The sequence below is a fragment of the Ixodes scapularis genome, unplaced genomic scaffold (assembly GCF_016920785.2).
Source record: "Ixodes scapularis isolate PalLabHiFi unplaced genomic scaffold, ASM1692078v2 PGA_scaffold5__190_contigs__length_132052651, whole genome shotgun sequence".
Taxonomy (NCBI): domain Eukaryota; kingdom Metazoa; phylum Arthropoda; class Arachnida; order Ixodida; family Ixodidae; genus Ixodes; species Ixodes scapularis.
In genome coordinates, this window is record NW_024609880.1 from 101,318,286 (window position 1) to 101,331,512 (window position 13,227).

The 13,227-nt window shown below is 46.8% G+C and overlaps 1 protein-coding gene and 1 long non-coding RNA gene across 2 annotated transcripts; one reads left to right on the top strand and one right to left on the bottom strand.

Annotated features, from left to right (window-relative positions):
- The first annotated feature begins 498 nt into the window (after positions 1-498).
- On the top strand, positions 499-7,185 carry LOC120842749. The gene is made up of 6 exons (XR_005716002.3): positions 499-739; positions 855-958; positions 3,136-3,227; positions 6,070-6,220; positions 6,316-6,416; positions 6,944-7,185. It is a non-coding gene; the product is annotated as an uncharacterized LOC120842749 (long non-coding RNA).
- Positions 7,186-10,358: 3,173 nt separating this feature from the next.
- On the bottom strand, positions 10,359-11,606 carry LOC120842727. Its single transcript, XM_040213899.1, has one exon. The coding sequence runs from the start codon at positions 11,604-11,606 to the stop codon at positions 10,359-10,361; it is 1,248 nt and encodes a 415-aa protein (XP_040069833.1).
- Positions 11,607-13,227: the final 1,621 nt, after the last annotated feature.

Here is a 13,227-nt window from a genome sequence, read left to right on the forward strand (position 1 = left end):
AAGCGTCTATTTTCCGCCATCGCCGCTATGTTTTATTTTTGCCGTAGCCCAAGACGAAGCCAATCCGCGTAGTATCCAGGTCATTATTCCGGCCGTTCCAAAATCGAGTCGCGGATCGTTTAGTCGCGATGTCACGTGGTATTACCCGCTGACGTAGAAAGCAGGTTACTCGGGTAAGATTTGGAACATAGCCCACGTGACAATATAGAGTGAGCTGGAGTCAATAGAGTGAACAGTGGGGTCACCCGCATGCAAAGCCCGCATCGCCCGCATGACATATAAAACCAAAATAAGTTTTCAAAGTGCAATTTATGCAAATTGTTTGCTAAATTAAGGTCAATAAGTAAATTTTTTAAGTATTCGTTTACTTCAGCAAACAAAAACAAGAGTTAAAATACGAAGTATTATAGTCACGTGATACATCCCCTGCGTCAGGAAGTGGCCCGACGTGATAAACCGAACCACAGAACCGAACGGTCCGGCCGGAGGACTAGGAGTAGGAAGCGTGGAAGAAGGAAGAACTGCCGAAGCTGCCGAAGCAACGTTCGCGGGAAGTCTAACCGCCTGAAGCACGTTGCAGAGTCGAGACCAGTTGAGCGGCCGGAATTTTACGAACGATTATGCAAGCGTACGTCTTGAGGACGACCATGAGCCACATATCATCTCAAATTTCTGCCCGTCAAGCCTTGTGACGAAACGGAATCGGACTTCTTCAAGGCGCGGATCCTAAAGTTGTTTGGTAAGTTCTAGTCTCCACACGCTTTGTGCCCAGTCTAGTGACCATCTCCTTTAAGTTAAAAATTGCAGCTTTAAGCACAATATGTGGGAGTAACTCTCGGCGCCGGTTGTTTCAGGATCGCAGAGTGACGCGGAAACCCAGTGACAGTAAGCGGGTGCTAGTACCTCCGACGAGATGAGTGACTGCCCGGGAGGGTTGGAGGAAGCTTGTGTGAGACAGGTAATTGTAATTTCATTTTCGCGCTTGCGAAGCAATTCATAAGACGTATTTTAAATTTGAGATTTTCTTTAGTTATGCCGTCACAAGTACAAGGAATTTCATTGATAGGGGTGCCGTGGGTTTGTTTTCATATGCCCAGAAACTAGATAAAGGTTATGTGTTTTAACCATTTCGTCGTTTACTCTGAGACTGGGGGGTTTTTGAAGAGCAGAAGTAACAGAAAAAACATACAGGTCTCAAGACCTGTCTGTTTTTTCTGTTACTTCTGCTCTTCAAAAACCCCTCAGTCTCAGGGTAAACGACGAAATGGTTGACTTCCACCAGCTAGCCTGTACTTTGACTCTTTTCTCGTTAATGTGTTTTAACATTTTTTCTGTGCTGATAGGCTTAAGGTTAGAATGAATTATATCTGTCAAGGCGTGGCGCAGTCTGTGTCTATTTGGAGAAGAGGTATCTGTGTGCATGCGTGCGTGCATGTTTGTTTGTTTGTTAGTTTGTTGGGGGAGAGAGAGGAGATGAAGAAGAGGAGGAGGGTGAGGGATCACGTCGAATCATTCAAATCGTTAACTCTGACAGTAATCAGGTAAGAAGGATACTTGCTAGTTACACCGGTTCGGTTTTGTGCCAAACTCAAATTGCGTTTTGCCGCGTAAATATTGCTACAATTTTTTTTTTCATCAACAAAATTAATTTTGAAACATGCCATTGACAAATAGGACCCCTGTTTTCAATCCCAGTCCAGGTTATTCGCGACTCCAGCGAACTATAGATGGCGCGCTGCTCAGGCAAAATTCGGACGAAAGAAGGTCGTTTTCATTGTTCAGCATGCGGACCATCACAAATTCCTGCACTGCAGCGTAAAATCAGTGTTACATTTGAATGCAAAGCGATTTTTCGACCCTAGAAACGTTTGTCTACTCAGTGCGTAGGAAGGACCCGGTGGAATCATTAAAATAATTGCTGCAAACAATGTTTGTTTCTATGCTGCCTACGAGAACCAAGCAGCGATAGCGGACGACAGAGTCGGGACAACCTCCTCTCCTGAGCTTCTCGGCGCTGCCGCTACGCGGCGTCGATTTTGCTGGAGTCACGAATATTGCGCTGGTAAATTTCCTGTACATAGTGCTGCTTCAAAGATGAACTGAAGTTTATGTCTTCTATGTGTGCATTGGCAATGGCATGTGGCTCAACAAGACTTCACACACAAAGTTCTCAAATAAAAGAGGGAATCAATGTTCATCCGGTAAGGTTCGGTAATTATCTCCGCCACAGATGGCCTCCTTGGCGAATTGTAACCGGCAGACCTTCAAACCGCACAAAGGCTAAGCAAAGCCACAACTGGATGCAGCAAGACTAAAAGCTTTATAATATACTGTAAGGACTATGGCTTTATAGCCTTTTATAGCAAAACATACTGATCTGAAAAGCGTTGTTTGTGGTTATTTTAAAGTGGTATACGGAAACTTCGTCGTATTGTATTAATTCTGGTTCACTGCACAGTTGAAAGAATTGTCTTTGTTTGCTGCCAGAGAAATATAGCTTGCGATGAACTAAATCAAAGTTATGACTGCTGGTGTCATGTACATATTCAGAACTTTTTTTTTTATTAAAATAATTGTAATCAAGTGTTTTTATGGGTTTTAGCACTGTGATTAAGATACGTCAATGTGTTTTCTAAGAAAGACTACTAATTTGCAGTTTGTATCTTCTCCTAAAATATTTTGTAGATCTGAACATGTATTCATACCTGAATATGTGCCAGGCATTCCCCAGTATGTGTATAATTGTTTACTAGGCCTGTAAGCTTCCCCACTACATCATTGCCGCTATGTTAACGCTTCCCAGCTATTATTCGAGAGAGATAAGTGTTTCTCATGATCAATTAGGTTGAGATTGTTTAGCGTTAATGCTTTTGAGTCCCCCATTTTTAATTCCTGACAGAGCGCTTCAATGTCGGTTTATTTTTGATTTGCCGCTATTTATCACCACAAGCAAAAACATCACGCCACTGGGATTAACCCGAAGCTCACCTCATGATTAACGACGCTGCCGTCCACTGTCTTAAGGTGGGCCCACGTTCATGGGTACTTGTCTAGTGGTTCTGGAGTTGATGTTGCTGAGATAACCGAGACGCCGATTTCTACGATGGCCTCTGTCAGTATCATGGTCAATTACAGCTGGCCCGAACCAGGCCAATCAACCCGCTGGCCCGAGCCCGGCCCGGGCCCACAGTCAAAAGTCCGAGCCCATCCCAGGCCTGGGCTTTCGGGTAAGCCCAACCCCGTGCCCAGTGGTATGTTCTTTAATCCAATCGCCATATTGAGATAAAGACGTCAAAATTCCTCAGTTTAAATGTCGGAAGTGCCTCAATAAGAGCAGGTATAAATATTAGTAGCAAATTTAATGATAAATAAACTGCGCCGACTTTACTCAACAAGATTAACAGTTTAATCAAGCGTTTCGTCTCCCATGCGGGGAACATCATCAGTGAAACCTTCAAGCAGGAATGAGCGAAAAAACTTCAACAATCTTATGGTGAATTCGTGTGGTCGCCTCTCTCCTCTGACCTCGATTCAGCAGTGCGCCCCCTCCTCGCCGCCCGAGCTACTCGGGATCCTTTTCAGCCGATCACAACTGCTGGCTTCAGAGCTCTCCGAGATTCTTAGACCAGTCACGGAATTAAAACTTCCGGACATTGGTAATGCATTAAAAACAACACGATCTTACAGCGTACGCAACGTGATGAAGTGACGGTTGTGACGTAAGTTGTTTTACGCATCGGAATGTAAAAAAAAAAATAAAACAGTGTGCGAATTGATTTTTGCAGAACGGAACGAAAGCCAACGCTTGGAAACAGTTGTCAATTCATCGCGTTTTCGACAGTGAACGCGCTGCGATAGCGGTCATGCGTACGACTGAGCAGTTAATAAACCGCATTTTTCTCACGGCGGAATATCGTGCGAGCATCGCAATGTGACATAAATCACAGTGCATTATATTCGGCTCTCCCTTTATTTTACAACACAAACCTTTGAACGCGCTTTTTCCAAACGTCAAACATATCTTGAAGCGACTGCAAAATCCGGTAAAACAGCGGCGAGCTCTGCGAGCTGTTTCGTCGTCGGTTAGGCTTAGCGGATTCACCGCCGTGAGATGAACGATCTTGTGAAGGCAGTGGGAACTGTTCACACGTCGGCTTTTCCTGTTACGGTCGCAAACGAATGTCGTCCCGTCCGTTGTAAACCTCGCACTTTCGAATTCACAAGCACTTTGTAGAACCACACATCAATCACCGTCATGCCGGACCCCGCACACCACCACAGACCACTGCCGGTCATCGTCAACAAAACCTCGTGATTACAATCCAGCTTCCACGTGACGGCTGCGCCGCTCCGCACTCCGACGGCTACAGGCGGAGTGCCAGAGAGCGCTCTGAGAGGGAGAGGCGCCCTCGGAATGAACCACCCGATCAGGCCACAGCACTCTCTTTCAACCACTCGATTTCGCGCGCTCCGGAAAGAGCGCGCAGAACGAACCACGCGAATTCGCCATTATTTAAGCAAGTCCGCATAAACATCGGGGGAGGGGGCCGCGGTTGGAGTTGCAAGCTGATGAGTCACTTCAGATGAACCATGATTCCACCAACCTTCGTGGACCCCACCTTTGTTCACACGCCAGAGTGGACGCATAAAGACGAAACTGTGACCCGTATTCCAACAATGGTCTACGAGTTCCGTCTTCGCTGTGTTTGTTTAGGCGAGTGCAGCGCTTCCAGCCTGTCTCCCCAATGTAGGATGTGTCACAGTCTAGACAGTTCACTTTATACACAACGCCGCACTGGGACTCTGGGGGGGCGTAATCTTTAGGTTTAGAAATGAAGTCACATAGTTTATGGTGGGGTTTGAAAGCTGTGCGGATCTTCAAAGGGGCGAGGGCCCTGCGAATGGACTCAAAAGCACCTCTCAAATAGGGTATTGTTGCCTGCCCTGTCCTAAGTTGTCCATTATCCTGACTTCTTTGTCCCATCTGTTTGTGCGTGTTATCAATAAAATGTTTCGGATAATTCCGCTTCATCAGCAGGTCAACAATAACAGCATCCTCAGAAGCGCGCAAGCCGCCTCGGTGGCTCCGAGGCGAGAGCGCTGGCCTACGGATCCCCATGTGGCAGAGGCTTATTGCGGAGCAGGCACCGTGTAACCGAGCTTTTGGTTGCACGTCAAAAGATCCCCAGGTAGTCCAAATTAATCCTCAGTCCTCCGCTGGGGCGTGCCAGATGCCCGTCGTTGGTTTAGCACGTAAATCCCCCAAATTTGACTTTTTTCTCAGAAGCGCGCAATTGAGGATTAGAAGAAATGCGTTCGGACCGGTGTAGTAGGTTTTTTACGACAGCCCTTTTATGTTCGACAGAATGATGCGAGTTAAAGCTTAAGAGGTTGCCTGTATCACAGCTTTGCGGTACACTGTTGTATATAAGCGACCGGTACTATTTCGGAACACATTAACATACAGAAAAGGCTTTGCACCGTTCTGTTCAACTTCATGTGTGAATTGGATTGATGATTCAATGCTGTTTAAAGCTAAATGAAAGTCACAAAAGGGACATGGCAAAGGCCACGCATGCGACAAGAGCGAAGACGGAACTCGTAGACCATTGTTGGAATACGGGACACAGTTTCGACTTTGAGAATGCGTCCACTCTGGCGCGTGAACAAAGGTGGGGTCCAAGCAGGTTCGTAGAATCATGGTTCATCCGAAATGACTCATCAGCTTGTAACTCCAGCTGTGGCCCCCTCCTCAATGTGTATGCGGACTTGCTTAAATAGGACTGTTGAAGTTTCTTTCGCTCATTCCTGCTTCAAGATTTCACCGACGATGTTTCCCACATGGGAGACAAAACGTTTGATTAAATTGTTAATCTTCTTGAGTAAGTCGGTGCAGTTTTTTTTATCATTATGATTCCCGGCTTTTGGAATATTTTTGCAGCACATTTAATGAAGAAATTGATGCCGATAAACACCTGCCAAGGTTGACTAAAAATAAACAGAAACATACAATCAATAGTTATGATTGCACTAAGCGGTTGCTATGTGGATGTTTTTTATGTTCGACAGCTCAGCAAAGTCTGTGGATCTGGTTATGCTTCCTGTACGAGACAGATCACGAAGCGGTTGCTGACTGACCAGTTGGGGCGAAAATTTTTGTGGGAAGGACGCAAGAGAAAGTTGACATTCAGGAACCTTCACCTTGCTGAGTGCATCATAAGTAAGTAATCTCTGGAACAGTAGTGCAGATCGCTTCACATGGAACCAGATTTATGGAATTGTGGGTGTCATACTTCTGTTGCTTTCTTTTATCAGATGCAGTGCAGAGCTGCCATAAATGTGAAGACTTCAAGGTAGAAACCATGGTCACGGATTAACTTCGCCACGCACCTGCCTGACATCAGTCATCTCAAATGGTAAGCTGGTCTTATTAAGCTGATGTTAGCACAAAAATCAAACTTTTCTAGAACAGTAAGTATGGTGTGCAATTTCTTCAAAGCATAATTTCTATATGAGAGTATTTGAATGCTTTAAATACACCTTTTTTGGTTTAATTTGAGAGCAAATACTACAGGTGTGAACAGTATTGAATAATTTTAAATAAAAAAAAATTTTGTTTGGAGTGTTTCTCTAAGAGGAAAAATTTCATTATTTAATAGTACCTTATTATGGATTAAAGAGAATGCATAGACAACGAATTTTAAGAACACTGATATTTGATGTAAATCTAACAAACAAAAGTTGGCAATACAGTACACACATCCAGCATGAATGTGCTTTAAAAACAAGGCATAAAATACTTGTGATTTATTTACATCAGTTCCAATTCTTGCATATTTGAGTCACTTCACTTTGAACTTCACTGTTTTATTAGTTTTGTTTCAAAGAATGGTAAACCACTGCTCACATATCTTTAACGTAACATTTTTTCGTTGCTTTTCAGGAACATTCTGCACCACAGGAGATAGAGATGTGAACTGCCTTAAGTGGGCCTTGAATGTGCTGAGCTTTTTATTATGTTTATCAGACATTTTTTTTAAGCAAAGTATCCTGCATTGTTTAGTAAGTATACTTTATTTTGAAAACCTCATGCTGTCTATGCAGCATTGTTCAAAAATTATACTTTATTTTAAAAGCATCAAGCACTGCTCGTCTGTCTAACAGTAACAATAAAGAGTTAATGGTGATTTGTTTGGCACTGCAACTTTTTCTACAGAATGGATGTGCATGCCTGACAGGCTGGGCAGGAATTTAGTGCGCTACTCACGTTCAGAGTTACGCTGCAAGACTGCAGCGGCATCTTTTGCCATGCAGTCGGTGCTACAGCTCTCATAAAATTCTGGTGTCCTCGTCACTAGAGCATATGACTACTGAAGCCTTAGACTTCAGTAGTCAATTCCTCAAGGCCGTTCGTCATAGCTTATGACAATGTTTGTGTCCCGTATTTCAGTTCTCTCGCATGTGGCGAGGTCCACCTCACTAAAACGAGTCAGCATCAGTAGTGTCGCCTTCCTTGTCAGTGTCGTCCGCATTGATCCTGTGGTAAAGCTTCTGAGCTTGATGGTGAAAAAAAAACTTCAATATAAAGAATGTCTGCTGCGGGCCTGATTGCTACATTATACATCTGTAATGCGCCATTTAGGTATACATTGAGAGCATGCACGGGCCATACAGCAAATCTGCCCTCTGAGCTCTTGTTTTGTAAAGAATTGGACTCTTATCCGTTTAAATTTTTCTGTAGGACAGTTTACACGCTATATGCTAGCATAAAATGAAGGCTGCTTAGGCACTTCCTTGCCCTCCTGGCATAGGGCTGGTCCCTATACCAGGAAAGGTAATATCTCTGAGGTATGTACATGGTACATCCACAGGATCAGGCTGAACATCCTACAATGGTCCTGAATGTCCAGCTGCATCAACCAGATTGTGTTAGTGGTACGTTTTCTGGGGAACCATTTTGCACTGCACAGTAGATACTTTCAATGTTGGATGAATCGTAGCAGATATCCACTGGATATGTTAAATGTCCGAACAACACATCTCTCGGATGTTTAATAGACGGTTGCTGGTTGACTGGGTACCATCAAACCAATGTGCTCCGGGGCACCTGTTGTCAATTACCGCTCATTGGTTTTCGCCCCCTAAATGCCATCAACCCAATGTGCACAGGGGTGCCTGTCGTCAATTGCCGCTTATTGGTTTTCGCCCCATAAATACCATCAATCCAATGTGCACAGGGGGGCCTGTTGCCAATAGCCGCTCATTAGTTTTTGCCCCATAAATACCATCAACCCAATGTGCACAGGAGCACCTGTTGCCAATTGCTGCTCATTGGTTTTTGCCCCATAAATACCCTCAATGCAATGTGCACTGGGGTACCTGTTGCCAATTGCTGCTCATTGGTTTTTGTTTCATAAATGCAATCAGCCCAATGTGAATTCCCTAAAGGATTACCAATTCAGCCCAATGTGAATTCCCTAAAGGATTACCAATTGGTGCACATAGGTTTTTCTTTCATAAATGCATATTGCTCAATGTGTCTGGACCTACAGTTGCACATTGGTTCAATGTGAATTTTGGCCTCATTTCACATCGCCCATTTCCAGCAGGGTAGGGCTTTGCCCTGGCGGGCTGGTCAGATATAAGCTCGATATCATGAGTGACCCATGTGGTCTTACCCGGTCGGTCTGAAAAGACGTCCTGGAACTCGGTCAAAAGCTGTTTTAGACCTTCAATCTGCGCAGGTTTCAGCTCTTCCGTATTTACCGCCTTCCGCATAACGTCGTCCACCGTCTCGGTACCAGAAGCCTCACTTAAAGACGGGATTTGCAGCGTTTCTTCTTCCGGCGCATTCAGGGTCACGAAAGCAATTTCTTCGCGTTCGAAAAATGGCTTCATTAGATTTGCGTGATAAATTTTGACTTCCTTTCGCTTCCCCTTCATTTTGACAGCATAATTCGTATCGGATAGTTTCTGGACAACCTCTGCCGGACCTTCCCAGTGCACTTCGAGCTTATTTTGTCTTGAACTCCTTAGAAGCATTACCTTGTCGTTCACCTTGAACGTTCTTTTACGGGCCGTTTTGTCATAGCATGTTTTCGCCCTGAGCTGCGCTGCCGACATGTTGTCCTCGGCAATTTTTCTAGCAACATGCAAGCGTTCAAGTAATTCGAGGACGTACTCTACAACTGTCGTGTCTTCTCCACTTCCTTCCCAACACTCGCGTAACATACGCATCGGAGAACGCAGCGCTCTACCGTACACCAACTCTGCGGGACTGAAACCCGTAGATTCATGCTGTGCCGAACGCAAGGCGAACATCGCTGCGGGCAAACAGCGCTCCCAATCCCGCTTGTGCTCATGAGTCAGTGCTCGGAGGACCCGTTTCAGTGTTGCATGCCACCGTTCCACACTGTTTGATTGCGGGTGGTGGACGGAACTATGAATGATCTTAATACCGCACCGCTCAAGGAAGGTCGTCGTCAAAGCACTCGTAAAAACGCTACCCTGATCGCTCTGGAGCTCCGCAGGGAAACCTACTCTGGCAAATACGGTCAGGAAAGCGTCGACCACTTCCGTTGAGCTCAAGCTTTTCAGAGGCACCGCCTCCGGAAACTTAGTGGCAGGACAAATCATTGTAAGAAGGTACTTGTACCCTGACTCAGTGACAGGCAAGGGCCCTACCGTGTCCACTACCAGGCGCTTGAAAGGCTCAGAGATCAACGGGACCAGTTTTAGAGGAGCCTTCCACTTGTCGTTCGCCTTCCCGACGACCTGGCACACGCTACATGTCTTCACGTGTAGCTTAACATCTCGAAAACACCCTGGCCAATAATACTCTTGAAGTAATCGCTCTTTGGTTTTCTTTATACCGAGATGCCCTGACCAAGGGTTTTCATGCGCCACATGCAGGAGGTCGGAGCGGTACTTGGAAGGCACCACGAGTTGATCATAAACCCTTCCTCGCCTGTCCTCGTATTTCCGGTGAAGGAGACCCCCTTTCTCGTAAAACGTAATGTTTTTCCGGGCTACCCCTTCCCTCTCTGTATCAGAGAGTATCTTGAGGCTGGGGTCACTCTTCTGTTCCGATTGCAAACTCGCCGTCCCCACTCTCAGTAGACTTTGCAACCTAGAAGTGACTGGAGGAACAACGCGCCCCTCAACCATTTCCAAAACGTCACAATTTGAGGACTCATCTGAGCCTGGAGAGTCCTCCCCTTCGTCGTCGGGTTCGGACCGCGTCTCGCTTGCCTGCCCAGCGTCCCCAGTCAACACCATGTTCTCGGAGGTTTCGGGTTGCTCATTGTATCTAAGCTGGCTAGCAAGCTCCCGCGCTTTCGACCGAGTTAGTGCCATCACTACCCCGTCAACAAACGCTTTCCCATTTTACGCAGTTTTTGGTCCGATTTATTAGAAAAGAGGTACGGATACTGGGGTGGTAGGTTAGCTGAAACCGCAGCCTCCGTCTCCAGTTTGCCGAAAGGACCTTGAATCGTCACCCTGGCTACCGGCAGACAGACGCTCTGCTGTTCCACGACCTGCCGTATCCACGCACACTCACCAGTGTAGTGGTCCGCTTGCACGAGCGATGGGTGCACGACGTCCAACGTGGCGGCGCAGTCCCTGAGCACCTTGCAGGGCTCGCCGTTCACGAGGAGGTCGTGGAGATAAGGCTCGAGCAGCCTGTCGTTCTCGTCATCTTTACTAAGGTACGAAAATACCACCCGAGGCTTTCGGCAACCAGCCGCCATATGACCCGTCTCGTTGCAGCGGAAACAACGCATGGGCTTTCTCGCCTCAAATTGTTTTTTTGTGGTTTCGTCTGCCCGACCTTGTTTCTCCGCGCGATGGTTCTCCTCTCCTGCCTCTCCGCCTCCCGCGGCCCTCGACCGATGAGCGCCCTTTACGGTGTCCTTCGGCTCCCTCTTGTCTTCCTCGGAGCGTGGCTTGTAATAATTTCCGCGGTAATCGCCGCGCGCTCCTGGAAACTTACGTTCTGGGGTATCGTCTTTCTGGCTACTGCGGCGTGCCACAAACTCTTCGGCCAGCTCGGCAGCCTTTTGAGTTGTGTCAGGATTTTTATCCTGAACCCAGTATCGCATTACCTCCGGCATGCCCTTGTACAGTTGTTCGGGCCCGAAGCACTCGACAATGCCATCGTGGTTACCGTAGACCTCCGCACTTTTAAGCCATTCCACCAAGTTCGACCTAAGATTGTAAGCGAACTCAATGTATGACTCTTCGGGTTTTTTTCTGGCACCCCGAAAACGCTGCCGGAAAGCCTCCGTCGACAAGCGATACTTTTTCTGAAGGCCGAGCTTGACCGCGTCATAGTCTGCTGCCTCCTCCGGGCTAAGTCTGGCGACAACCTGTGCCGCTTCACAAGGCAACAACGTGAGCAAGAGCTGAGGCCATGTATCACGTGACCACCCGATTCTGTTGCACGTCCTTTCAAAATTTACCAGAAAAAGACCAATATCCTCACCCACCTTGAAGGGCTGCATTAGGTCTTTAATTTTTAAAGCCTTCACTTCGCCGGGGTTCGAGACGCCCCTCACTGCCTGATTCATCTCGAGACGTTTCATTTCCAGTTCCAAGCGCTTCATCTCCACAGCCGCTTCGCGTTCCTCTTTGGCTTTCAGCTCAGAAGCCTCCGCTCTTCCGCCTCGCGCTCTTCCTTGGCTTTAGCTGCTTCGCGCTTCTCTTTGATGATTTCCCAGCACTCGCTCAACTCTTTATCGTCAGCGCCTAGGGCCTGGATTGCCTCCACGAGGAGTGGTTTTCGTTGAATTTTCCTGGCATCGATCCCCAACTCCTCACACATTAACAGCAAGTCCGGCTTACGCAGCTGCTCGAGATCCATATTGAGTGTGACTTGAACTCGCTCTATGGCTGCCCAGCAAAACCCTGCTCGAGTACAGCCCCACCACCAGCCCTAGACTACCCCGGCTAGAAATCTGGCGTCCCCATGAGCCAAGTCGAGCACTCACCACTCCCCACAGCCGACGTCGCTCAAGTCCATCCCACCGCTGCCACCAGTTGTCGCGGCCGACGTGTGTCCCCAGGATGGACCAGGCTCGGGTGGGGTCCAGATCCGGACGGAGCTCCGGGCAGGAATCTCAGCAGGCGACGATGGTTAAAACTTTCATTTATTTACATGTCAGGGGAGCAAAGAGCTCTGGCTATACAGCAGCTAGCCGCAGCTATTAGCCTTGATCTTGGTGAGCTCTCCGAGTTAGGTGAGCTCAGTGCTTTTAAAGTATTTCGGTTGCCATGCAGTCGGGCGGAAACCAATCGCGGAGGTGCACCAGTTTCGTCACCCACGCCTTTTCGGAAAGACCCCCTGTCCAAGTTACGTCACACGTCCGCGCACACCACACCGAAGAGGTTGTCTTACTCGACGGCGCCATGCATCAACGCATCAGCCTCTTTTGAAGGCGTCGTCCTTGCAGGTGTCTTGGGGCAGGCAGGGCGAGAGCTTGACGTAATGTTCAGGTCCGAGGTCCGCTGGGTTGACCTTGCCCGGGTATTTCCCTTGGGTTTCAAGAAGAGCAGACATTCGGCCGGCTAAACGCCTCGAAGTCACGTTATTTCGGCGGTGAGTTACGTGACGACGGGCCTCGCCCGTGAGCGAAACATGAGACGACGAACCAAGGCCGCCGACGTCCATCGGCGGGCCGACGTGCCGATTTCAACAGCCATCCGCGCAGCCGTTGCCGATTGCAACAGCTTCTAGACCTTTTTGACATTTGTAAAGAAAGTTATAAAGTACAAAAACGTCTCCATTTTTTTTTTGTAAAGTTTTGTGTGATGTTAACAAAAATTATATTTTGCTAGGATAGTCTGAACTGCAAAAATATGTACCTCTTTTATACAGTTTCGAACAAGGAATATAAACTAAGAACAAATCATATTTTGAAAACTTTTTTTTTAACTTTTTCAAAAAAATTAAAGTTATCTTGTAATCATTAAAAGAAGAAACCTGGGATGTCTTGTTTTAGCGTTCACCTTATGTTTCCCTATAGCACATAATAATAATAATATTTATTAAACTCGAAAAGAGTTGCGACACCACAAAAGGCGAGGAGCCCATACCAGGAGGTCTGTAGTGCCGCAGACCTCCTGGTTAAAACAGCTTTTGATAACAAAAGCTGTTTTAAAAGTTGTGTTCAAAAATATTTACCCACCATTTGTATTAAAAGAAAGTGTAGTAATGTTATGCTTGGA

What these genes read in the sequence shown, in the direction of transcription:
- LOC120842727 (XM_040213899.1), bottom strand. Translation starts at nt 11,606, where the DNA reads ATGAAGCGCTTGGAACTGGAAATGAAACGTCTCGAGATGAATCAGGCA.